At 39.2% G+C, this 26,630-nt stretch overlaps 2 protein-coding genes across 6 annotated transcripts in view; one reads left to right on the top strand and one right to left on the bottom strand.

Moving 5' to 3' along the window:
• The first annotated feature begins 361 nt into the window (after window positions 1-361).
• Window positions 362-15,843, top strand: skp1 (S-phase kinase-associated protein 1). Its single transcript, XM_082141490.1, has 6 exons — window positions 362-494; window positions 894-990; window positions 1,094-1,167; window positions 12,679-12,822; window positions 15,063-15,203; window positions 15,284-15,843. The coding sequence occupies exons 2-6, from the start codon at window positions 894-896 to the stop codon at window positions 15,317-15,319; spliced, it is 492 nt and encodes a 163-aa protein (XP_081997616.1). The 5' UTR covers window positions 362-494; the 3' UTR covers window positions 15,320-15,843.
• Window positions 15,844-18,324: 2,481 nt separating this feature from the next.
• Window positions 18,325-26,630, bottom strand: part of tcf7 (transcription factor 7) — a 65,306-nt gene continuing 57,000 nt past the window's right edge. For 3 of the 5 annotated variants that reach the window (XM_082141391.1, XM_082141388.1, XM_082141389.1), the window contains one exon: window positions 18,325-20,234. In XM_082141391.1, coding sequence (XP_081997517.1) covers window positions 20,158-20,234 — 77 coding nt within the window. In that variant the 3' untranslated portion in view covers window positions 18,325-20,157. Of the gene's footprint in view, window positions 20,258-26,630 lie in introns of all 5 variants that reach the window. The other 2 variants (XM_082141390.1, XM_082141392.1) reach the window with 1 other exon arrangement.

Below are 26,630 nucleotides of genomic sequence, written 5' to 3'. Positions count from 1 at the left end.
TCCTCAGTTCACAACACTTAAGTCACTATAAGAGTCAGTCTGAGACTTTGCTGAAAGTGTCTTTATATAGCTCCTACTCTTACACAAGTCCTACTTTTTACTAAGAATTGTAACACTAAATTCAAAACTTAAACCTATTATTTTTCTCAAGCATTTTCTGAAAAGTTTTATACATATGGCCCATGATTTGTGAAATGATGTTACCTGGTCATTTTGTGACAGAAAAAAATATCCAGTGAAATTTGCAATTCTTTAAAATGCATCTGATCACTCTGCACAACAGACAGTGTGAATCAACAGCTGAAGCAGCAAACATTACGAAACAAAAAATGTGTGTCACTGCAATACCTTTGACCATTACTGTAGTTCCCGTGGTCCACTGCGCGTGCTCGTGCATTAGTCACACACACACGCGCGCGCGCGCACGCTGATTCTCAGTCTTATTCAGGCCTTGTTGACGTTCGGTTTATATCTTCATCGCTCACACAGTCACGGTAAGAACGGCACAAATCAGCCATATTAACATGTCGTATTTTGATAGTGAAGTGACAGAGTGAATGTATTTTTGTGTGAAATTACGATGTTTTAAACCGGTTGACGTGATGAATTCAGCGGTTGCTATGAGAGGCCTGTAGCCGCGCTGCTAACGTTAGCTTAGCATCACAAACAGCCTGTGCTTTATGTTGCTGTGGTGTTTTCTGATTCCTACTTTGAATAATACAATATGAGACAGCGGATATTCTTCATATTAAACATTTTACGCTTTATATATGTGTAGTAGAAGTCTGAGTGCTGGTGAATGTGAGCTAACATAGCTAGCATGAGTCATTTAGCTTCTGACTGACATTCCCATTCTTTAATAACTTGACTGTAATTGTGTTTTATTCATGCAGATGCCGACTATTAAACTGCAGAGCTCTGATGGAGAGATGTTTGAGGTGGATGTTGAAATCGCTAAGCAGTCTGTAACTATCAAAACCATGCTTGAAGGTAAGATGAGCTGAGATGTTGTGTGTTATAGGAAGCATGTTGTTATGCGTGTTGTGAATATGATATATGAAGTGTGTTGTAATCTCTGCTGTCTTCTGCTCAGATCTGGGGATGGACGATGAAGGAGATGATGATCCGGTTCCTCTGCCCAATGTAAACGCAGCCATCCTGAAGAAGGTCAGACTTTTACATTGATATCTTGCTTAATTGAATTTCATATCACGAGGGTAAACTTCCAGCCTCCCCAAACGTGTCCAGATCATATATTACCACACAGTAAGGTAACACTTAATGTTACAGTGTCCCTTTTACATGTACTTACCATCAGAGTCCTGCACGGGTCCATTTTTGGAGACCCGCCCGTACCCGCAAAGTTCAGCACCAGATCTGACCCGTCACCCGTGATAATATCAAAATTAAATCCGCACCCGCCCAGACCCGTTAATATTTGGCCCGTTACCCGACCCGTGCCCGCGATAAACCACACAGGTGACGCGTTCATGTAACATAAGGGTGCGCTGCCAATAACGCACCTAAAAGCTGTCACAAAGAACTGGGAAAAGTAATGATTATTAATAGGCCTGTCAAATATATCAGTGAGACATTTCAATTGTTTATTAATAAGCAAGTGTTTTGTGTCAAAGATGACGATGCTGTCATCAGTAGTGAATGCGCCAGAGAGAAATGCACATTTCATACGGATTATAAGCAGAGAACAGTCTGTTTTCTTTCGTTTTGAATTGTTTTGTTTAAAAGTACACATTTCATGCTTTCTATTTCTCAGGTCTGTGAGGCAAGTAGCCTAGCTTATACGATGAGTTTCGGTTCATTTAAGAGACGATCAGTTCACGCGCGGGCGCCTCCGGCCGTGTCCTGATTATATTGCCTGCCTATATTTATTTATTAAATCCATGAATTTGGTAGATGAAACATTGATTAAAATTAAGATACAATTAATACAAAACGAAATTCACTTTAAAGAAAGGCTGAACAAACTTAATGAAGTGGTCAAAATCATGTCTGCCCACTCCATTTGTCTTACGGTATTCGGGATCATCTTATCTTATTCATGCTTTTCACTTTTCATATAATCAACATGAAATAAAAATAAAAAGTATATTATTTTATTTAAACATGAATATGAAACTAAATCGTTTTTTAATGACTGGGCTACAACACATAGGCCTATTAGCCTACAGTACAGAGAAATTTAATGTCGCAACTTGGTCGGACTAAAAGGGGTGAAAAAAATAAAATTGGGTCGGTCCTAAACTGACAGGGTCGGTCGGGTTACGGCAAACAAGAATATTTTTAAGGATGGCCTGACTAAAACACATATTTGCGTATGTGTAATGCATTTAGACATACAAAATATTGCACATATTTTTCATCCGCTACCCGCCCGCAAGGAGTTCATTATCTGCCCGCGTCCCCGCCCGTGAATTTTAGGAATGTCACAATCCACCCGTTTTAGCCACTTGTATGCGGGTACCCGCGGATACCCGACCCGTTGCAGGACTCTGCTTACCATAGTAATATAACAGTAAATTAGGCTTAATTATATGCAACGAACCCTCAACCAAATCTTACCCTAACCCTATTGTAAGTACATGTTGTTAATTAATATTAATCGGTACTTAAATATATAATTACACCGTAACAATGACATCTTAAAATAAAGTGGAATCCACAGACTACGGACATATGGAAATAATTTGCACTAGGGTGTCTGTTCCTTGAGGTACCATCGTTGTTAATGAATATTCACTACTAATGGTGTGTGTGTGTGTATATGTATATATATATATATATATATATATATTAGGGCTTGCATAGACTAGTCGAGTAGTCGATAGATCGACTACTTCAACCACTAGTCGACGCTGTCGGAAACAATCGACTACTCGAGCGTCCATTAACCATAAATGAATTAAAAATGGCGAACGTCACCAACAGACGCAACACGTCAGATGTGTGGAAGTATTTCATCAAGGATGACAAAAATATTGTAATTGGCCAACTCTGCAAGAGGCCGTTCACATATTGCGTCTAAAAACGTGTGGAAAGCGCGGCCGCTGTCTCCTACAAGCGCTCGCGCTCCCATGGCGTCTGTCGGTGCTATGCAACCGTGAACTGCGCTCTCCATGATGACGATGAAGAAGTATCAGCAAAGGATTAATTGATTTCTAGCCCTTGCATTAGCTTTACTACTAGATATATTTCTGGAGATGAGAAGGAAAAACCCGCCTGGAAAAACTAGCGCACCACGTTGTTTCCATATGAGCGCGCTCGCCGCGCCTACATTTGAAATAACGACCTTGAGCGCGAAAAAGACGCGATATGTGAACGGCCCCTAGAAGCAGACGTCTGAAATGAAAGGCAAGAACGGCTATTTATTTGGCTTTAGACTGTTACATGAAAATTTAAAAATGAAATGTCATAATTATAATGTTTTGAGAGTTTACTTATGTAATTGTTGCATTAGGCTATGAATTAATAAATGTTTATTGATAAGATCTAGCTATTTCATGTCTTTTCATTTAAAGTAGCATGAACCACGAGTAGTCGAGTAACTCGAGTATTGTTTTGATAAGGAATCGACTAGCAGAAATCAGTAGTCGTGCAACCCCTAATATATATATATATATATATATATATATATATATATATATATATATATATATATAATGTACACTCACCTAAAGGATTATTAGGAACACCTGTTCAATTTCTCATTAATGCAATTATCTAATCAACCAATCACATGGCAGTTGCTTCAATGCATTTAGGGGTGTGGTCCTGGTCAAGACAATCTCCTGAACTCCAAACTGAATGTCAGAATGGGAAAGAAAGGTGATTTAAGCAATTTTGAGCGTGGCATGGTTGTTGGTGCCAGACGGGCCGGTCTGAGTATTTCACAATCTGCTCAGCTACTGGGATTTTCACGCACAACCATTTCTAGGGTTTACAAAGAATGGTGTGAAAAGGGAAAAACATCCAGTATGCGGCAGTCCTGTGGGCGAAAATGCCTTGTTGATGCTAGAGGTCAGAGGAGAATGGGCCGACTAATTCAAGCTGATAGAAGAGCAACTTTGACTGAAATAACCACTCATTACAACCGAGGTATGCAGCAAAGCATTTGTGAAGCCACAACACGCACAACCTTGAGGCGGATGGGCTACAACAGCAGAAGACCCCACCGGGTACCACTCATCTCCACTACAAATAGGAAAAAGAGGCTACAATTTGCACAAGCTCACCAAAATTGGACAGTTGAAGACTGGAAAAATGTTGCCTGGTCTAATGAGTCTCGATTTCTGTTGAGACATTCAGATGGTAGAGTCAGAATTTGGCGTAAACAGAATGAGAACATGGATCCATCATGCCTTGTTACCACTGTGCAGGCTGGTGGTGGTGGTGTAATGGTGTGGGGGATGTTTTCTTGGCACACTTTAGGCCCCTTAGTGCCAATTGGGCATTGTTTAAATGCCACGGCCTACCTGAGCATTGTTTCTGACCATGTCCATCCCTTTATGACCACCATGTACCCATCCTCTGATGGCTACTTCCAGCAGGATAATGCACCATGTCACAAAGCTCGAATCATTTCAAATTGGTTTCTTGAACATGACAATGAGTTCACTGTACTAAAATGGCCCCCACAGTCACCAGATCTCAACCCAATAGAGCATCTTTGGGATGTGGTGGAACGGGAGCTTCGTGCCCTGGATGTGCATCCCACAAATCTCCATCAACTGCAAGTTGCTATCCTATCAATATGGGCCAACATTTCTAAAGAATGCTTTCAGCACCTTGTTGAATCAATGCCACGTAGAATTAAGGCAGTTCTGAAGGCGAAAGGGGGTCAAACACAGTATTAGTATGGTGTTCCTAATAATCCTTTAGGTGAGTGTATATATATGTACTAAATACTTTGTCTGTGTTCAAAAGTCTTGTGCACTGCCTACCTGGACAGCTTTACTATGGCGTCTAGTACCATTTACCGTATGATTATGGAGGAAGTCAGGTTTGCTGTGCTTGTTTGTTGGGCTGCACAGTTTGTGACTTTATGAATCAATAATAATGATTATTATTAATGATTATCATTGTTATTTATCTAAATAAAATTTCAGAAATACAACAATAGTAATATTTCACTGTAAAATAAAATATTTAAGAAATATATTTTACACTACTACTGTAAAATTAAAATTCCAATATTTATTGCTGTCTTCATTTTTTTCATTCACAAATTATAAGTTTTTTTGACAGAAAACCGCAGCTAGCCCTTAAAGTGGACATGAAATCAAAATTGACCCTATTTACTTTGTTAGCGCTTATTACTAGTCTTGTGGTGAACCATTAATCTGTGCAAGTTGATACACAGAAAATGATAGTTTGCCGTGGTAATCTTCAATCAAAATCTGAAAAGTTACTTCCGGTCTGGAATGGCGTTCCTTCTCTGATGACGTCAGTTTGACGGCTTGCGTTGAAAACGAGTAACCACTCCTCAAACCGTCAGTCTGTTATGAGCAGAGATGGAGAGGAGGAGCGCTGAAGTCAAACTCTGCCCTCTGTTCAATGTTCCCTTTCACTGGGAAATACGTCACAACACTGGAGAAAAGTCGTTTGCAACTTCCGGTTCACAGGGACTTAAAGGTCCCATGACATGAAATTTTCACTTTCTGAGGTTTTTTAACATTAATATGAGTTCCCCTAGCCTGTATATGGTCCCCAAGTTTCTAAAAATTTCAATCGGTGTAAATCGAGCTTTTGCTATCTTTCTCTGCCTTTGAGAAAATGGAGGCTCATACGCGCTGATCTTGAATCTCCTCCTTATGACGTCATAAGGAGGAAATGTTACCTCCCCTGTCTCTGCTTTGCCCGCCCAGAGAATATTTTCCGCCCATGAGAAAATGCGCTAGGAAGTAGGAACGCGCGCGCGCGCGATTTTAGTTTGTCCACGAGACGAGAGATATCATGGCTTTTGAGCGAGCGAAGCATAACAATTGCTCAATAATTGGATGTACAAATGAACACCGAAGGGTCAATACAGAGCTGGGCTTGCTGAACGTCTGAAACTAAAGTCTGGATCACTCTCTTTGGCTCAGCTACACACCTCGGACAAGTAAGTCAACTAATGATATATAAGTGTGTTGCTTTACTGTTTATGGTTACCTAGATTGTTACACATAGAATCTGGCTGTAACATTAGCTATGCAGCTATGCAGTTTATGTGTGTGAATAACGTTACACACACTGTAACGCGAGTGTTGTACACGTCTTTGTTATTTTTATAACCGTTTTCCTGTTGGTTAACGTTATATGGCGCGCGCGATATCCGCATTTCAAGATCGCAGAGCTTGATGTAATTGTAATAAGATAAATACAGACGTTACAGATCTCTCATGAAAAGGCAACAGTAGGTTCGCGTTAGCTACATGATAATAACTGTAAACCATCCGAATAAAGTACTGTATCCAGACATAATATTTTAAACTGACCATTCGGAAACGTCCTGCTGGAGCCGCTGAGTTGCAACTTCTTCATCCGTTGCTTCTCCATCTGGATCAGATTCTGTGTCAAACTGAAATGCTTGAAAGACTGCGTGTCTTCGTGCCATTGCTATATCCAACGTAAACATGCACGTCACATTACCGTTGCGCAAGATGGTCAAGGCCACACCCACCCTCCACCTTGCGCTGCCTTTCTCCTCCTCATTAGTATTTAAAGCTACAGACACCGAAACGGCCCGTCTGAAGGAAGCTCATTCTGGGACTGGCTTGTAGTGGCTATAATTCTGCACCGAGGCTGAATTTTTGGAAAGAGATTTCAGATACAGTACTAGGGACCACTAAGGCCTATATTAAAGCCTACAAAAAGTAGCATGTCATGGGACCTTTAAAGTTAGTTCACCTAAAAATGGCCACTCTCCCTTATGTCGTTACAAACCCGTACGATTTTCATTCATCTTCTAAACACAAATTAACGTTTTTAATGAAATCTGAGAGATATCTGTCCCTCCATTGACAGGCTACGCAACTTCCACTTCAAAAAGTTCAAAAACTAATCCATAAGAATTGAGCGGTTTTGTCCAAATTTTCCGAAGAGACTCGATCGCGTTAAATTACGATCACTTTATATGATGAACAATTTAATTTTGGCTTTTTTCCCCCTCATATAAACATGATCATTAGCAAACATTAACAGAAGCTAAACCGTATTTGCTTGATCTTCTGTTTCCACAACTGATGTGTGGGCTGATGAATGTTTATGTGTGAATAAAAGCTTGAATTAAATCTGTTCATCATATAAAGGGATTGAGTTTCTTCGGAAACTTTGGGCTAAAGCCTGGTTCACACGGGACGATTTAAAAATTGTCGGCCGATTTTCCAATCCTGAGAGACCCCACACACGGGGATAAAAAATCACAGGTCTAACAGTTTTGGTCGTACAGTGTGTGGTGCGCAGCCACACGGCAAAATCAACACATCACACACGAACCGATTTGACTCCCGAGCATTCCCAGATCAGACGGGAAATCGCGCAAAATACCTCGAGATCAAACGTGACTTCAGAGTAAACAATCATGGCGGACGAAGAGGATGCAGTGGCAATAGTTTGTAGTTTGTTTTTAACCGGAAAAAAATTTTATCAGAAGAAAAGGCGATGATCTCCGACGTCCACCGGACTTTCTGGTGCGCCATGCCGCCGGCTGTTTTGATTATGTTTCCCGGTGTTTCCTCGCCGCCTCGTCACCTCGCTTTCTGATTGGCTACACTCCACAGTCCACAGGCTGCGTGCTCGGGGGACACCACACACGAGAAGAAATCGGGCCAAATAAATCCAACATGTCGGATATCCCCGATTTGAGATCGGAGCGGTCCCGACGTCCTTCCGAGCAGACGAGAGCAGCCTTAACACACCACACACGGCAGGAATATCTGATCAGATTATTTTACGATAATCGGAGCATCCTTAAGGCCATGTCCACACGGAGACGCGTTTCGCTGTATACGTATACATTTTTTATCGTATTGGTGTTTCGTCCACACGGATCCGGCGTTTTCGGAGACTGAAACCGCTATTTTTTGAAACCGGGTCCCAAGGTGGATAAATCTGAAAACGCCGCCCTTGCGTTTTCGTGTGTACGGCCAATCCGTATATTTTGCGAAACGATGATGTCATCACACCAAGTGTCAACTAGTCAGACACCGTTAAGTCACAGCAACTACATTTATGGTTTTTCATATTGTTCAACAAAGTTCTTGATTAAAAAAGAAAAAAAGAAGCTACTGTGCCTAATATTATTGTTGTATACAGCGCGCAAGGTTTATGCGCGAGCTCCAAGTCTTCTTCTCCGTATTTAGTGTATGTCTGAGGCAGAATTACAGCGCCACATACTGGTCTGGCATGTATACTACATCGTTTTAAGTCGGTTTCAGTGGTTTCGTGTGTACGCAGATATTTCTTGAGACGACGCCTTGTTTACGGAATTTTTTTTTTGAACAGGAAAAAAAAAAATCGGATAGGGAAAGCTCTGGCTTCGTGTGGATGTGGCCTAAGATTGTCGGAAGGGGTGAATCGGGGCTAAAATGGGCCTAATTATCCTGCCGTGTGAACCAGGCTTAAACCGCTCGATTCATCTGGACTAGTTTTCCGTTCTCTTTATGAACTTTTTCGAAGTGTCAAACTGGTAGTTGCGTAGCCTGTCAATGGAGGGCCAGAAATCTGTCAGGTTTCATTAAAAATATCTTAATTTGTGTTTCAAAGATGAATGAAAGTCTAACACTTTAAAGCTTCTACTTTGGCTCAGCGCTTCTCATCACAAGGTTGTAAAGATTCAGCACTGTAGTTTTAAGTTTTGGTGCAGTGGTAATCCTAAAGGTCAAGGTTCTCGGGAGTTTACTCTGATAATTTACATTTACATCCACAAGTAATACTTGTTGCGGTGCTTTGTTGTCGTACATTCAACAGAAAATTCTAATGAAAATGGCTTCATCATCACACCGGTGCACACACACATGCACAGGACGCTCCGTCTTCTTTCAAATCGAAAGTGTGGATGTTGACCAACTCCTTTTTCTAAACAAAAATGCCAATATTCCCAAATTAAACCAAAGTTTGCAGTCAACAGGACTGTGCCCGGTTGCATAAAGCACCTTAAGTTTTTCCCTTAAGTGTGATACTTAAGGGGCGATTTCCCCTTACCTAAGAGAATAACTTAAGGGTGTTGCATATAATCTCTTAAACAGTTCTCTTAGGTAAGGGAAACATTTAAGTGTTTCACGACAGTGATCCTGGATTCACGTTATAAAAGTCTGTTGTTGCCATAGATACGCAAAACACTAACACTACAGTTTCGCAGTTTCATCAAATAAAGTAGGCTAGGATATCGGAATGGATAAAGAAAACAAAAAAGAAAGAAAAATTGGACAGAGGAGGAGAAATGCATTCTTCTTGACGAAATATGGTAAAAGAAAAAAATAATTTGACCGTTGAGTTTAAATGATGGGAAAGAGCCCCCTCAATTTTTCATCGCTAAGATGGTCCAAAGGGTTCTCCCTATCCATAAAAATGATTCTTGGCACATAATGATCTTCAGCTGGTTCCATAAATTCAGCCATGTCGTCTTATTTTTGTCCGCGTTACTCTTAAAGGGATACTCCACCGAAAAATGAAAATTCTGTCATCATATACTCACCCTCATGTTGTTTCAAACCTGTATGAATTTCTTTCTTTTGCTGAACAGAAGGGAAGATATCTAGAAGAATGTCAGTAACCAGACAGATTTAGATACCATTGACTTCCATAGTATATATTTTTTCCTGCTATGGAAGTCAATGGTATCTAAAACTGTCTGGTTACTGACATTCTTCTAGATATCTTCCCTTCTGTTCAGCAAAAGAAAGAAATTTATACAGGTTTGAAACAACATGAGGCACATGATGTATATGATGTCAGAATTTTCATTTTTCGGTGGAGTATCCCTTTAAGGTTACGATTTCCAAACCTTAAGTTATACTTAGGGAAATGACCGTTAAGGGGTTTTGTGCAACACTTAACGCTTTTTAAGGGATTACTTAAAGGAACACTCCACCGTTTTTTGAAATAGGGCTTATTCACCTTCTTTCCCACATTTAGATAGGTGGGCAAATGCATTTTTGTCTCAGTGCATGCATTGTTTTAGTTTGACAGGGTCGGCGTGAGCTTAGCTTAGCATAATGAATGGAATCCTTTGTTGCCAGCTAGCATGTCCTGAATAAAAGTGATATAAAAAAACTAAAAAAAACTACCTAATTACTTCTTGTGGCCTGTGTATTCACAACAAGCACAAATAGCGATGCAGATTAACACTAGGCGATTTCCTAGGCAGATATTGACTTATATATTAAGGACTATATTAGGGGGAAGCACAGGCGAAGCACTGCTACTTGGGCGTGATATCTCTGCGCCCAAGTAGCAGTGCTTCGCCTGTGCTTCCCCCTAATATAGTCCCAAGTCAAAATCTGCATAGGAAATCGCCTAGTGTTAATCTGCATCGCTATTTGTACTTGTTGTGAATACGCAGGCCACAAGAAGTAATTAGGTGGGTTTTTTTTATTTTTTTATATCACTTTTACTCAGGACATGCTAGCTGGCAACAAAGGATTCCATTCATTATGCTAAGCTAAGCTAGCGCCAACCCTGTCAAACTAAAACAATGCATGCACTGAGACAAAAATGCATTTGCCCATCTATCTAAATGTAGGAAAGAAGGTGAATAAGCCCTATTTCAAAAAACGGTGGAGTGTTCCTTTAAGTGAAAAAAACAGCGTTTAAGGGAAATTCTAAGAATTTATGACGTTTCACTTAAAGAAACCCTTAAATAACACTTAAGGTTTTTTTTCTGCAACACCCTTAGGTTTAAGGGAAACATAAGGGAGAACTTAAGGGAAAATTACACTTAAGGTGCTTTATGCAACCGGGCACTGGACTCTAGCAGTAGGCTACACATTTTTGTTTATTTTTCTCACTTTGATTGATGCTCTAAGTTACTCTTATTAATATGATTATTCTCAGGTTTATGTTACTCTATTGTATTTAAATAATTTTAAGTTATGTGCTGGGAGCCCACCATTCATGTGAGAGGTCTCCTATTTATGAATATTTACATCCTGTCCTGTAATGAGGTCCTGTGTCAAGTTTTTGCACTTCAGTTAATGTGTAGAAGATGATGTTCACAGAATTAAGTGTGACATTTGAAGTGAGTTGAGCAGTGTTATTTTCTTTATTTTTTGTAATGCCTTTGAATAATATGGGGGACATGAATCGCAATATATCGCAGAATCGAACCGCAATACTTGCTGTATCGCAATATGTTAAGAATCACAATAATATTGAATCGTGGCCCAAATATCGCAATACTATCGAATCGTCACATTTGTGCCAATTCCCACCCCTAGTGTGTGTGTGTGTAACAGGGATGGAAATTAGCACCCGCCACCAGCCAAATGCGGGTGATTTTGTGTTGTGTCGGGTAAATTCGCTTCACCTACCGGCCACCGTGGCGGGTAAATAAAAATATACTGTTTCACACAGACGGCGGACACTTTTAGAGGACATAAGTGTACGCTGAAATAAAGTCTTTCACCTCAGAAAAACTGACTTTCTTGTCCTGTCCTGTCAGCCGTTCTCCTGTTCTCATAGCGAACACTCTTCAAATGCACGCGCAAATGTGGCGCCGCGCGCTGTGTATCGCCTCACTGTATATAAAGTGCAAAATAAACTACGAGCATGCAACGCCGTTACGTTGTAAATTACACAAAATAAAAGTAATGCAGGTATGATTTTCATACTATTCACCAGGAGCAGTTTCCATGGTTCATTAACAGTTATTGTTAATATTGTGTATTCACCATGGTAACTGTCGTTTCCATATTAACCCCAAAATGCCACTTTATTTTTCTTTGTGTTATTTTTTATATTTTTAAATGACTCTAGTGGCTCATACCAACATTGTATTAACAAAAACTAGTTTGGAACTGCTATTTAATAGCTTTAGCATAGGCCTAATGTTTATTTATTAGTACTAGTCTTTACTATTAGTCATATTCTTACAATTTATGTTAAGTAAAGGGGGACAGTACTTGTGTGTGTGGAAATAGCCGGTTTCAATAAAACTACTTGTGACATGTCATATTTGGCTTTGACTTTGACTGAACATTTGCTCTCACTTTGCGGAAAAAATATCGGGATATATATCGTATATCGATATTCAGCCTAAATAATCGGGATATGACTTTTGGTCCATATCGCCCAGCCCTAGTTTCATTGTTGGGACTAAAAACCTAAAACTGGAAGCCATAAAAGACCACGAATCATTCAAATGCCACATCCAGGTAAAAAAGAGAAATATATATAAGAGAGAAAGAGAAAATGTCAGTATTTCATTGAGACTTGAGGTTAAATAAACTGCTTAAGTATTGTAGATCTTGTAGTATTAATTTTCACATGCAGTTACACATTGTCGGTTAAAAACAAGAAAGTGGCTGGTAAAAACATTGAGTGGCTGGTAGATTTTGAAATCCACCAGCCACAGTGGCCGGTGGACAAAAAAGTTAATTTCCATCCCTGGTGTGTAATGTAATCCTCCAGTGTCCGTCGTGCATGGGACTGAGCCGTGTGGTGTGTTTGATATGTCCACAGGTGATTCAGTGGTGCACACACCATAAAGATGACCCTCCTCCACCCGAAGACGACGAGAATAAAGAGAAAAGAACGGATGACATTCCCGTGTGGGACCAGGAGTTCCTCAAAGTCGACCAGGGCACTCTCTTCGAACTCATTCTGGTTTGTCAAACTCACTTTTTACTAAATGCAGCCTAATGGAGTTTAGGACAACATTGTCCAGATTGTAGATAAAGGTGTCACTCTGCACTAGGGCTGCACGATATCGAAGAGATGTGCGATAACTCATTAAATAATGCGATGTGCGATACGATAATGCTTAAAGTGTGTAAAATAAACAAATTATCTTTAAAATATATATAAAATTATTTAACCTACCGACGTGTTTCACATTCTTTTAGTGACGAGAAAACATCCCCACAGCTTCTGACAGTGAACAGCAGTGTTTTACTGTAGCGTAAGAAGTGTTATTTTAACATCAGTGTAAACCACAGGGTTCAGGGGTTCAGGAACGCCTACATTAGAGTTATTAAACAACAGAAACTGAATAATCAAATGTAAAAATAAACACTGCTTAGTTTTCACTGTATGAATTAAATATACACTTATTCTTATTAAAGCTACAAAAGTTATTCAGCTGAGAGCAGTGAGTGATTTCTCTCTTTGACTTTTGTTCATGACCACAGTTATTGCAAGCCATCGCTATATATATATATACATTTGCGATATTTAAATAATTTCTATACATTGTGCAGCCCTTCTCTGCACTTAATGAAGCAAACCCAGTTGAGAAGCACCTGTTTAAAGGGTTAGTTCACCCCAAAATTAAAGTTCTGTCATGAATTACTCGCCCTCGTGTCGTTCCAAACCCGTAAGACTTTCGTTCATCTTCAAATCGCAAATATTGAAAGTCTATTCACCCAAAACTCTGAGTCGTCAAAACATTCATAAAAAGAGCAGAAAATAAATCCATATGAATGAAGTGGTTTAATCCGAGGCTTCAGAAGAGACCGGGTCACTTGATGAACTTTATTCACATATAAACAGTGAATGAGCTCAAACATTTTTAAAATGTTTAAAATGAGAGAATGATTCAATGATTCACTCATAAAGACCTATTTCATTAGCATTTTTGAAATAATCTCTTGAGTGAATGATTCAATGACAAAAACATGTTTTTAAGTCACTTGTCGCCACTTGTGTAATGTAATCGATACAATCGTTATTTGAAACGTCAGGTTACTTTCAAGAGGTGATTATTTTTTTATATTTTTTTATATTTTGAATGCTGACGTAGTCATCAGAACTATAAACTTTTAGCCAGGTACTTCTGTGATCGTATGAATGATTGTAAGACAGAAATAATGATCCTGTGTGTTAGAGACCGTTTGTGAAGCTGTTTCATATCTACACATGCCAGCGGCTCTCTCTGGATCAGAACTCAGATCTGAATGTCCGCTGTGATCGGACTTGTCAAAGGTTTAATAGACAGACGGCTCGCTGCCATTTAGGAGTAGGACCGTAGGACTCTGGACCACAAAACCAGTCACACGTCGCACGGGTATATTTGTGGCAATAGCCAACAATACATTTTATGGGTCAAAATTAGCAATTTTCTTTCTTTTATGCCAAAAATCATTAGGATATTAAGTAAAGATCATGTTCCATGAAGATATATGATGTCCTTCGTTAATCAATACAACATTTATTTGTGTGAGTGGATGCAGCACAATCGTGAACATAAATGAACAACTTTAAAGCAGATTCCAGATTTACAAATAGTTGCATCTCGGCCAAATGTTGTCCTAACAAACCATACATCACTGGAAAGCTTATTTATTCATCTTTCAGATGATGCATACATCTCAATTTTTAAAAAATTTACCCATGTTTTGTGGTCCAGGGTCACAATTAATCATGCAGCTCTAATAATAATAAACACTGATTTCATTTCATTGGTAACAGCCTTTATTATCAATTCTTTTTTGCACTGCAGAAGTGGCACCGAAGCAGCATTCAAATGTATTTACACTGCAATTATAATTACATAATTCTATAGGTGTTAAAATATTGAAATGACTTTAAATCGCCAGTAGGTGGCAGCAAGTCTTAATGAGCGAGTCCTTTAGCTACAGAAATCATTTACATTTGAAAACGCCTCAAAAACAGAGCGTGGACTCTGAAAACGGAGATATTTGAAAACAATGATGTGTGTTTAGTCATGTGATGCATGTTGTACCAATAGATATGTTTATACCAGTGTCTAAAATGTAACTGGCATGGATCCTTCATGCAAATGTGTGTGAGATTTGAGCAGCGTTGCGTTTGCTGGCCACAAGATGTCCGCCTCTTCATTTGCTCCACTTCCATTTGCTCACTTTCATCTCTTGTCTTTTGTTTAGGCTGCAAATTACTTGGACATCAAAGGTTTGCTAGATGTGACCTGCAAGACGGTTGCAAACATGATCAAAGGCAAAACCCCAGAGGAGATCAGAAAGACGTTCAATATCAAAAATGATTTCACAGAGGAAGAGGAAGCCCAGGTAAAAACAAGCGCTCATTTTATCCTGTGTCTCGTGATGTAATGCGCTCGCGCTCACCAGAATGTGTGTGTGTGTTGCAGGTACGCAAGGAGAACCAGTGGTGTGAAGAGAAGTGAAGATCCTGACACACTTTAACACTATGGATTGGTCCAAAAAAAACGTAAAAAAGTTATTAAAAAAATTGCACTGCGCTGTTCATATTTAACACAAATAAACAGTCAAATCCCATGTGTTTTGCTAGCATGTGTGGTGTAAAAGCTTTTTTGTTAAACCACCATTTCCTTTTCTCATTTTCTCACTGGAAGTAGTATTTACCCATGTAGAGAAAACACTCCCTTCGCCACAGTTTCTTATTTTTAACGGAGCTCGTCGCCAAACGGCAGATTTGGTTTTCTTTTCTTTCTTTTAAAAAAAAAAATACATAAGCAACATTTTATAAGCAGCCTGATTTGTGCTGATGAGAGATCAGTGTTGGAAAGATGTATAAAACGTGTGTTGTGAACTGGAAGTACTTGTGTCTGCTTTCACTTGGTTTTCTTTGCTTCATTGTATAGGACTGAAAGTCACAGTTCTGCTCGTAAATGGCAGGCAATTAGGATTATAAATCTTTTAATTCCAAAAAATAAAACGATTATTGTGGGATTTGTCCATTCTTTCTGCAATATTTCTGCACCTTTAGACTGTTTTTGCCAGATAGTCAGTTTTATATGTAGCTTTCTTCATCCGTTTCTTGGCACAGTAGCGTTTAAAGGGTCTGAATGTGGAGTTCAGAAACCCTTGTTATTAGTGACACCGGTGGCCGTTCAGTGAAACTGCAACTGTTCACACTCGTGAACGAGACTCAAGTTCTGAACGAGATTCAAGGACCCGATATACTCACGGAGAAGCTCTTTTTCGTTCTTCGTTTAGAAGTAAAAAGTTAGAAATACGTTTGCAGCGATATACTGTTAATGAACATCCTGACACCATTTTGTTTTTCGTTAAGAAATAAAAAGTTAATAGCGATACTGTTAACGAACATCCCGACACCATTTTGTTTTTCTTTTAGAAGTAAAAAGTTAGAAATACGTTTGCAGCGATATACTGTTAATGAACATCCTGACACCATTTTGTTTTTCGTTAAGAAATAGTTAATAGCGATATACTGTTAACAAACATCCCGACACATTTTGTTTTTCGTTTAGAAGCAAAAAGTTAGAAATACAGTTGCAGCGATATACTGTTAACGAACATCCCTACGCCGTTTTGTTTTTCGTTAAGAAATAAAGTTAATAGCGATATACTGTTAACGAACATCCCGACGCCGTTTTGTTCTTCGTTTAGAAGTAAAAAGTTAGAAATACAGTTGCAACGATATACTATTAACGAACATCCTGAAACCATTTTGTTCTTCGTTTAGAAATAAAAAATTAATAGCGATATACTGTTTATGAACATCCGACGCCGTTTTGTTGTTCGTTTAGAAGTAAAAAGTTAGAAATACAGTTGCAGCGATATACTGTTAACGAACATCCCTACGCCGTTTGTTTTTCGTTTAGAAGTAAAAAGTTAGAAAAAGTTAATAGCGATATACTGTTAACGAACATCCCGACGCCGTTTTGTTCTTCGTTTAGAAGTAAAAAGTTAGAAATACAGTTGCAGCGATATATTGTTAACGAACATCCTGAAACCATTTTGTTCTTCGTTTAGAAATAAAAAATTAATAGCGATATACTGTTAACGAACATCCTGACACCGTTTTGTTGTTCGTTTAGAAGTAAAAAGTTAGAAATACAGTTGCAGCGATAGACGAACATCCCTACGCCGTTTTGTTTTTCGTTAAGAAATAAAACGTTAATAGCGATATACTGTTAACGAACATCCTGACACCGTTTTGTCTTTCGTTAAGAAAGTTAATAGTGATATACTGTTAACGAACATCCTGACACCGTTTTGTCTTTCGTTAAGAAAGTTAATAGTGATATACTGTTAACGAACATCCTGACACTGTTTTGTTTTTCGTTAAGAAAGTTAATAGTGATATACTGTTAACGAACATCCCGACACCGTTTTGTTCTTCGTTTAGAAGTAAAAAGTTAGAAATAAAGTTGCAGCGATATACTGTTAACGAACATCCCGACGCCGTCCGCGCTGTTGAGAGCGACGGTTAGATGAATATGTAAATATGTGCTGCACTTTCCTCTCAATAACACAACAAACACAACTGAGAGTTCAGAAAGCCTCTGATCATAGTGATGTGGATATGTATGCACCAGCTCTGCGATTCACCGGCATCATGTCTACAGATATTATTAAAATTACACTGTTATGATAGTTTGATAATAAAGTATATTTGAGACTAGACTAGATCTGCATATGTGAGACTATAGTTCTAACTAATCCCTTTTCTTTGCGTGACACATTGACATTACAGTACATAACGGCTCTTATCCTGAACATTGTATAAGCATTAGTGTCATGTGATTGAAAGAGAGGTTCTCCGGAGCGCACGTAAACCCCACATACGTTTCATTTTACCAGCAAAACCGGCCCGAGTCCTTACAGGCTTTCATAGACAACCTAAGAAGTCAGGGAAGATCTCGTTTTTAAAGGTTCGTTACAAGCTGTTTACACACTGGCAATGCAAATATAGCCATGAAAGTACTTCCATGCAGACCCTTGAATGTGATTGTTAATAGTAAGAAAGCCATTTTAGACTAATTATTGATATCAGAAATACATTTTCAGATATCAAAAATGACAAATGTAACATGTTGAAATATGTTTACAGATATCAAGAAGTAACATTTCAACTAGTGACAATTGAGTTCTTGATATCGGAAATTTATAATTTTACTAGTAATAAAGTAATTATTTAAATCAAAAACTTTTTTACTTGTAAGAAATCAATTCTTGATAATTGAATTTGAATGGCAGCCTATGGTGAAAATACAATAACATATCCAGATTTATAGTTTTTACTAGTGGAATTTTAACTCCTGATAGGAATTAGCTGATATCAAGAGCTCAAATCCTGGTAATGAATAAAAGTCACTTTTCTGATAGTTCGTGCTCGGTGTCTTCGAGTCAGTGGATAAAGACACATTAAAGTGCTGAGTGTCAGGAACAATGAAAGATCAGCTTTAAACAGAGTTTTCAAAATATTTTAATAAATCTAGTTACATCAGAAGCGAAAGTATGAGAGCTGGCTCCCTCTGCTGGCATGATGGAGACAGACCCGAGTGAACACTGAGTGACTGCTGGAGAAGCGCATACACACACACACACACACACACACACACACACACACACACACACACACACACACACACACACACACACAAAGCAGAGTTTCTGAAACATACAAAATACATGCACATACTTCATTTCAAACGCTGATGTTTGGATGTATGACAGGCGTAGCAGACTACAGATCTACACAACAAAAACTTAAAATGTATGAATAAAAAGTTTTTTTTTGTTTGTTTTTTTTCTCTTTACATAAAAACATATAAAAGTTTAGTTATTTACGGACTTTAATATCTATAAAAGAATACGTTTTACAACACATTTACTTGATTGTAGAATTGAGAACTTTTCAGTGATGTAGAGACATGGCATTTAAATGATGGATTGTCGGCAGTCGTTAGCGGTTTAACACACAGTGGCTGAATCTCACGAAGAAATATATAGATCGTACTTCATAAAATCAAAAGATGAATAAAGAAATTCATTTCATGTGAAGAAAAGTCTCTTTGGATTGTGACGTTATCTACTACTGTAATTGTACTTTCTAATGAGAATCAGACAATAATGAGACATTCGCATTACTGTAATACAGAAAATCATATTTAACCCTCTGGTACTGTTCGCTTGTCGGTCAAAAAAAAGACCACTTTAACTTTTATTTTAGTTCAATAATATTTAATATTGTGGATTTTTAGTGGGGGTTTTTTGTACTAAATTATATTTATGCAGTAGTTATAATTTATTTATTCACTTTTTGAGCATAGACCTGAAAATTTAATTTCCAACTTAAACTGTCATACATCTTAAGTTTGATCTCTTTTTAAAGACGACACTTGGCAGATTATTGCTGAAGTGAAAAGTTTAAAACGTTGGAAAAATTTACATTTATTGTAATGAAAAATGCAGAAAAATACTATTTTAAATTTTTATATGAAATATATATTTTTTCCAAAACACGTTTTACTCTAAAACTGTGAGAAAAATGGAAGCTAGAAATCTAAACAAGCTGTTTTCCAAATTTGAGCCTGATATCTCAAAAAATGAGCTTTCAGTGAGAGTGTGTTCGGCTGCAGTACCGAACGCTTCCACTAGAGGAAATTCGTCTCCCATTCATTTCCAATGAGCTCAAGTGTGGCTGTTTTTTACAGGAACATTTAACCTTTTTGAATCATGTCCATATTTTTTGTGTGTGTTCACACAGCAAGTGCCAAAATCTTTACCAAGTTTCATACCATTCCGATGAAGTGAAGAAAAAAAGTAAAAAATTTCGGTCAAAAATGACCGAACAGCACTGGAGGATTAATAATATACATCGTTTCATATATAATTGTCTGAACTACAGTAACAAAAATTAGTTTTAGTTTTTTTGCATTATGGTAATGGAAACAATAACATGCTTAATTGTCAATAAAATAAAAGAGAAAACATTCCTCATGAGATTCACCCACGAGAAAATCTAATGCCACGACTTCCTTAAAGATGAATGATGTGCCATAATAATTTTTTTTTTTTTTTTTTTTTTTTGAGTAAACAGGAGCACAGAGAACGTGAGGAATGAGTCTCGGCATGGGTTATTGTGGCTGGCGTGTCGTGCTCTCTGTTTTAATTCTGCTGAAGTGGAGCGAGAGTCTGGGCGGGTGGGCGGAGCGTTTGCCACTCTGTGGGCGGGGCCTGCTGGTGGGGGAGGCGGGGCTTGGCAGCTGATTGACAGGTGAGGGGGAGGAGTCTATAGCACTTCCATCGGAAGAATGGGGGCTGGCGCAGCGTCCTCGTTGAAGGTAGCGAATGCACTTCTTTTTCCTCCTAGGAACAGTCAAGAGAGTTATCTGTGAATAAAGCGTGGATGTGAAACGTCACAAATATGAACAATGACAGAAAATAAAAGCACACAAAAAAACAAAGGCAACACTTTATTCTGAGGTGTCTTTGTTACAGTGTGATTATATATATGTACTGAGTAATAATAATTAACAACATGTACTTACTATAGGGTTAGGGTAGCATTTGGTTGTATGTAATTATGCATAATTTACTGTTATTACTACATGAAACATATGTAACAAGGACACTGTAAAATAAAGTGTTACCAAAACAAACAGTTATGCCAGAATATGAGCTACTGCTCTAGCCTGGGTTATCAAAGTCACCATTAAAGTCACCTGACGATGTCGTAACCCACGCATTTGTGCTCAAAACCTGCGTGTGAATGTTTTCATTCAGAAATGACCACTTTTCCGTAAGTTCACACATAAATGTATTCTAAATTTAGTCTGCATTTTTGAACAAACTCAAACCTTAAAGTTCAACAGATCCGGCCCAGATCCGGCACATGTGGATTCAACACGGCCCAGATGTGGGCTGGATCTTTCAACCTAACAGTCATTAGATGATAAAAATCAATCAAATTCTGGAAAAACCCATTTAAACCAGCAAGGCATGTTTTCCACACTGCGTTCACAAGCAGGAACGATATTTAGTCCTGGCTAAATACAGCTGAGTGCATATGTTTGCAGAATCTTTAAGACGGTAATCGTTAAAATGAGGAAAAAAGAGGGATCATAAGATTTGTGTGGAACTTTTTATAGAAAAAAACATTTTATTATTGTTATTGTTCTATAAGTCAGGCGAATGATATATGAATATAGATTGGAATAAGGTTTGGTGTGTGTGAAGCTGCTGAAATGGAGATTTATAATCTTTAAAGATATGTATTGTAATTGAAATCTACAGTCACAAATGGACAAAAGTGCAATAAAATAAACACGTAAATGTGTATTGTGGATTTTTCTTTCCACTCAAAATGCATGAAAGTGCATGAAAAAACAATGTTTTTGTCCATAGTGTCAAAAGCTATGGACTTCACTTCATTTTAGGATGAACTCTTCCTTCAGTGCATGGGTCTTTACTCGCCCTCATGCATGATACAACAACAGAATTTTAAAGTTAGTGTTGAAGTAGAAAGTGTTATCAGGTATTGTCTGTAAACCGCAGCGCTACCAAACCACAGTGCCAACCCGGCAGGAGAGCCTGGAGATCAGATCCACCGCAGTCACTTCAGACACAAATCAAAGTCTCACACACTCGCCCGCATCAAAGTCTCCCTGACAGGAGCGTTAGCAGCGCTCGGCCACCGCAGGAAGCTCTGAGCTTAAAGATGTCGAGCTCAGCTATCAGCTCGTGCTGACCACAGTGAGCAGACGGTTTTCTGAAGGTGGATGAGGAGGCGTGAGCTCAGCACTCCAGCGGAAGCAGAGCGTTCGGGATGTTTCCACAGACGTCACTCGTGTTGCGTCATTCTGCACTTCTAGCATGGACTAACATTGTTATTTGTGTTATTTTGTTACTCGTGTTACGCATCGCGTTTCAGCTTCAGCAAGAACCAATGAGCTTCATTCTCAAGAACCAATGAGCTTCATTCTCCTGTTACTAAGCGTGTTTGAGCTTCATCAAGAACCAGTGAGGTTCATTCTCCTCTTAAGCGTGTATGAGCTTCATCAAGAACCAGTGAGATTCATTCTCAAGAACCAATAAGGTTCATTCTTGTGTTACGAAGCGTGTTTGAGCTTCATCAAGAACCAATGAGGTTCATTCTCAAGAACCAATGAGCTTCATTCCCTGTTACGAAGCATGTTTGAGCTTCATCAAGAACCAGTGAGATTCATTCTCAAGAACCAATGAGGTTCATTCTTGTGTTACGAAGCGTGTTTGAGCTTCATCAAGAACCAATGAGATTCATTCTCAAGAACCAATGAGCTTCATTCTCCTGTTACGAAGCGTGTTTGAGCTTCATCAAGAACCAATGAGGTTCATTCTCAAGAACCAGTGAGGTTCATTCTCCTGTTACGAAGCGTGTTTGAGCTTCATCAAGAACCAATAAGGTTCATTCTCAAGAACCAACGAGGTTCATTCTTGTGTTATGAAGCGTGTTTGAGCTTCATCAAGAACCAGTGAGGTTCATTCTCAAGAACCAGTGAGGTTCATTCTCCTGTTAAGAAGCGTGTTTGAGCTTCATCAAGAACCAGTGAGGTTCATTCTCAAGAAACAATGAGGTTCATTCTTGTGTCATGAAGCGTGTTTGAGCTTTAGCAAGAACCAATGAGATTCATTCTCAAGAACCAATGAGGTTTATTCTTGTGTTATGAAGCGCGTTTGAGCTTCAGCAAGAACCAACGTGGTTCATTCTCGTGTTACGCAGCACGTTTGAGCTTCAGCAAGACCAATGAGGTTCATTCTCGTGTTACGCAGCACGTTTGAGCTTCAGCAAGAACCAACGAGGTTCATTCTCGTGTTACGAAGCGTGTTTGAGCTTCAGCAAGAACCAATGAGGTTCATTCTTGTATTACGCAGCATTTTTGAGGTTCAGCAAGACCAATGAGGTTCATTCTCGTGTTACGAAGCGTATTTGAGCTTCAGCAAGACCAATGAGGTTCATTCTCGTGTTACGCAGCACGTTTGAGCTTCAGCAAGACCAATGAGGTTCATTCTCGTGTTACGAAGCGTGTTTGAGCTTCAGCAAGAACCAATGAGGTTCATTCTCGTGTTACGCAGCACGTTTGAGCTTCAGCAAGAACCAATGAGGTTCATTCTCGTGTTACGAAGCGTGTTTGAGCTTCAGCAAGAACCAACGTGGTTCATTCTCCTGTTACGCAGCACGTTTGAGCTTCAGCAAGACCAATGAGGTTCATTCTCGTGTTACACAGCACGTTTGAGCTTCAGCAAGACCAATGAGATTCATTCTCGTGTTACGAAGCGTGTTTGAGGAGCTTCAGCAAGACCAATGAGATTAATTCTCGTGTTACGCATCACGTTTGAGCTTCAGCAAGAACCAATGAGGTTCATTCTCGTGTTACGCAGCACGTTTGAGCTTCAGCAAGACCAATGAGCTTCATTCTCGTGTTACGCATCACGTTTGAGCTTCAGCAAGACCAATGAGGTTCATTCTCGTGTTACGAAGCGCGTTTGAGCTTCAGCAAGACCAATGAGGTTCATTCTTGTGTTACACAGCACGTCTGAGCTTCAGCAAGAACCAATGAGGTTCATTGTCATGTTACACAGCACGTCTGAGCTTCAGCAAGAACCAATGAGGTTCATTCTTTTGTTACGCAGCACATTTGAGGTTCAGCAAGAACCAATGAGGTTCATTCTCGTGTTATACAGCACGTCTGAGCTTCAGCAAGAACCAATGAGGTTCATTCTCATGTTACGCAGCACGTCTGAGCTTTAGCAAGAACCAATGAGGTTCATTCTTGTGTTACGCAGCACGTTTGAGGTTCAGCAAAAACCAATGAGGTTCATTCTCGTGTTACGAAGCACGTTTGAGCTTCAGCAAGAACCAATGAGGTTCATTCTCGTGTTACGAAGCGCGTTTGAGCTTCAGCAAGAACCAATGAGGTTCATTCTTGTGTTACACAGCACGTCTGAGCTTCAGCAAGAACCAATGAGGTTCATTGTCATGTTACACAGCACGTCTGAGTTTCAGCAAGAACCAATGAGGTTCATTCTTTTTTTACGCAGCACATTTGAGGTTCAGCAAGAACCAATGAGGTTCATTCTCGTGTTACACAGCACGTCTGAGCTTTAGCAAGAACCAATGAGGTTCATTCTCATGTTACACAGCACGTTTGAGCTTCAGCAAAAACCAATGAGGTTCATTCTCGTGTTACGCAGCGTTTGAGCTTTAGCAAAAACCAATGAGGTTCATTCTCGTGTTACGCAGCGTTTGAGCTTCAGCAAGAACCAATGAGGTTCATTCTCGGGTTACGCAGCGTGTTTGAGCTGCGTAACCCCAATGAGGTTCATTCTTGTGTTACACAGCACGTTTGAGCTTTAGCAAGAACCAATGAGGTTCATTCTTGTGTTACACAGCACGTTTGAGCTGCGTAACCCCAATGAGGTTCATTCTTGTGTTACACAGCACGTTTGAGCTTTAGCAAGAACCAATGAGGTTCATTCTTGTGTTACACAGCACGTTTGAGCTTTAGCAAGAACCAATGAGGTTCATTCTTGTGTTACGAAGCACGTTTGAGGTTCAGCAAGAACCAATGAGGTTCATTCTCATGTTACACAGCACGTTTGAGCTTTAGCAAGAACCAATGAGGTTCATTCTTGTGTTACGAAGCACGTTTGAGGTTCAGCAAGAACCAATGAGGTTCATTCTCGTGTTACGCAGCACGTTTGAGGTTCAGCAAGAACCAATGAGGTTCATTCTCGTGTTACGCAGCGTGTTTGAGCTTTAGCAAGAACCAATGAGGTTCATTCTTGTGTTACGAAGCACGTTTGAGGTTCAGCAAGAACCAATGAAGTTCATTCTTGTGTTACGAAGGGTGTTTGAGCTTTAGCAAGAACCAATGAGGTTCGTTCTTGTGTTACGCAGCACGTTTGAGCTTCAGCAAGTTCCAGCAAAGTTCATTCTCGCGTTACGCAGCACGATTTCATTCTCCTGAAATTGACTACTTTTCACTGGCTTTCAATGTCCCCTAAATGATTGACTTTTTGAATGATTAAGAATTTGTCAATATTTCATTTGTCTGTCTTATCTTTTCTTTTATGCTATTTTGATGCTTAATGATGTGTTGTAAAGGACGTTGGTAAATTAACTTTGACTTTGTATATCTGCACTTTTACTCAGTCACTTTATTTTTTTTTGTATTTCGTCCTCCACTGTGCACTAGTGATGACTGGTTGGTTCAAACAGGACTACGACTCAAAGCTTGATGGACACAGCCGAAATAGAGAAGGCGTTTGTAGCGCATCTGTTTCATTAAAGCAGAGCTGGGAAACTGTCAGCGCAGATAAAGAGCACTCATGTTAGTGACAGATTCATGCGGGACAGAAGGACAGTAGTACACACCTGCAGGGGCCACACCAGTCCGTTTGTTGGTTGAGCCCAAAGCGAGCACGGCATTTCTTTGGCGAGCCGGGGTCTGAGCGAAAGGCAGCATGCGTGAGCACGGGGAAAGAGCCAGCGGCAGAGACAGAAGATTGAGTGAAGGAGATGAAGGGGAAAGAGGCCGCCAAGCCAGAGAGGTTAGCCATCCGCACACCAGGAGAAATAGAAAAGCAATCTCAATCAAGACAGTCAAAGCGCCCCCTCATAAACAGAGCCCTCGTTGCCCCAGCAAATAAATGGAGCTACATATCATATTATGTAGTCTGTGCATACTATCTACTACTGCATGTAATATACAATATACTGCATATGCTGATGATGTCAAAGCGAAAGCAGCAAAAGTGCCACGGTGTATTAAAAGTGATAGTTCACCCAAAAATGAAAATTAGCCCATGATTTACTCTCCCTCAAGCCATCCTAGGTGTATATGACATTCTTCTTTCAGACGAATACAATCAGAGTTATATTAAAATATAATACGTTAATAAAGGCGTTATATAAAAAAATGTCCTGGCTCTTCCAAGCTTTATAATGGCAGTGAATGGCTGTTTCTGTTTTGAAGTCCATAAAAGTGCATCTATCCATAATAAAAGTGCATCTATACATGATAAAAGTGCATCCATCCATCATAAAAGTGCATCTATCCATGATAAAAGTGCATCTATCCATGATAAAAGTGCATCTATCCATCATAAAAGTGCCTCTGTCCATCATAAAAGTGCATCCATCCATCATAAAAGTGCATCTATCCATGATAAAAGTGCCTCTGTCCATCATAAGTGCATCTGTCCATCATAAAAGTGCATCAATCCATCATAAAAGTGCATCTGTCCATCATAAAAGTGCATCTATCCATCATAAGTGCATCTGTCCATCATAAAAGTGCATCTGTCCATCATAAAAGTGCATCTATCCATCATAAAGTGCTCCACAGGCTATGTGAGGGGTTAATAAAGGCCTTCTGAAGCAAAGCCATGAGTTTGTGTAAGAAAAATATTAATATTTAAAACTTTAAATTAAAAGTAAAATAATTAGCTTCCAGCCAAACGAACATACGGATTCCACTTACACGTAAACTATGAATATTTTTCTTACACAAACATATCGCTTCAGAAGGCCTTTATTTACGTATTATATTTTAATATAACTCTGATTGTATTCGTCTGAAAGAAGAATGTCATATACACCTAGGATGACCTGAGGGAGAGTAAGTCATGGGCTAATTTTCATTTTTGGGTGAACTATCCCTTTAAGCCCAAAGTATACTTCAGTTTTTTGTGTGTAAATGCAGTCGAAAGCGTAGACTCTTT

Source organism: Leuciscus leuciscus (assembly GCF_965113295.1).
Source record: "Leuciscus leuciscus genome assembly, chromosome: 16".
Lineage (NCBI taxonomy): Eukaryota > Metazoa > Chordata > Actinopteri > Cypriniformes > Leuciscidae > Leuciscus > Leuciscus leuciscus.
The sequence above is the reverse complement of the archived record's forward strand: the minus strand, read 5'-3'. Positions and strand labels throughout refer to the sequence as shown.

What these genes read in the sequence shown, in the direction of transcription:
- skp1 (XM_082141490.1), top strand. Translation starts at nt 894, where the DNA reads ATGCCGACTATTAAACTGCAGAGCTCTGATGGAGAGATGTTTGAGGTG. An exon ending in TATCAAAACCATGCTTGAAG is followed by an intron (nt 991 to 1,093) that starts GTAAGATGAGCT and finishes TCTTCTGCTCAG; the next exon opens with ATCTGGGGATGGACGATGAA. An exon ending in CAGAGGAAGAGGAAGCCCAG is followed by an intron (nt 15,204 to 15,283) that starts GTAAAAACAAGC and finishes TGTGTGTTGCAG; the next exon opens with GTACGCAAGGAGAACCAGTG.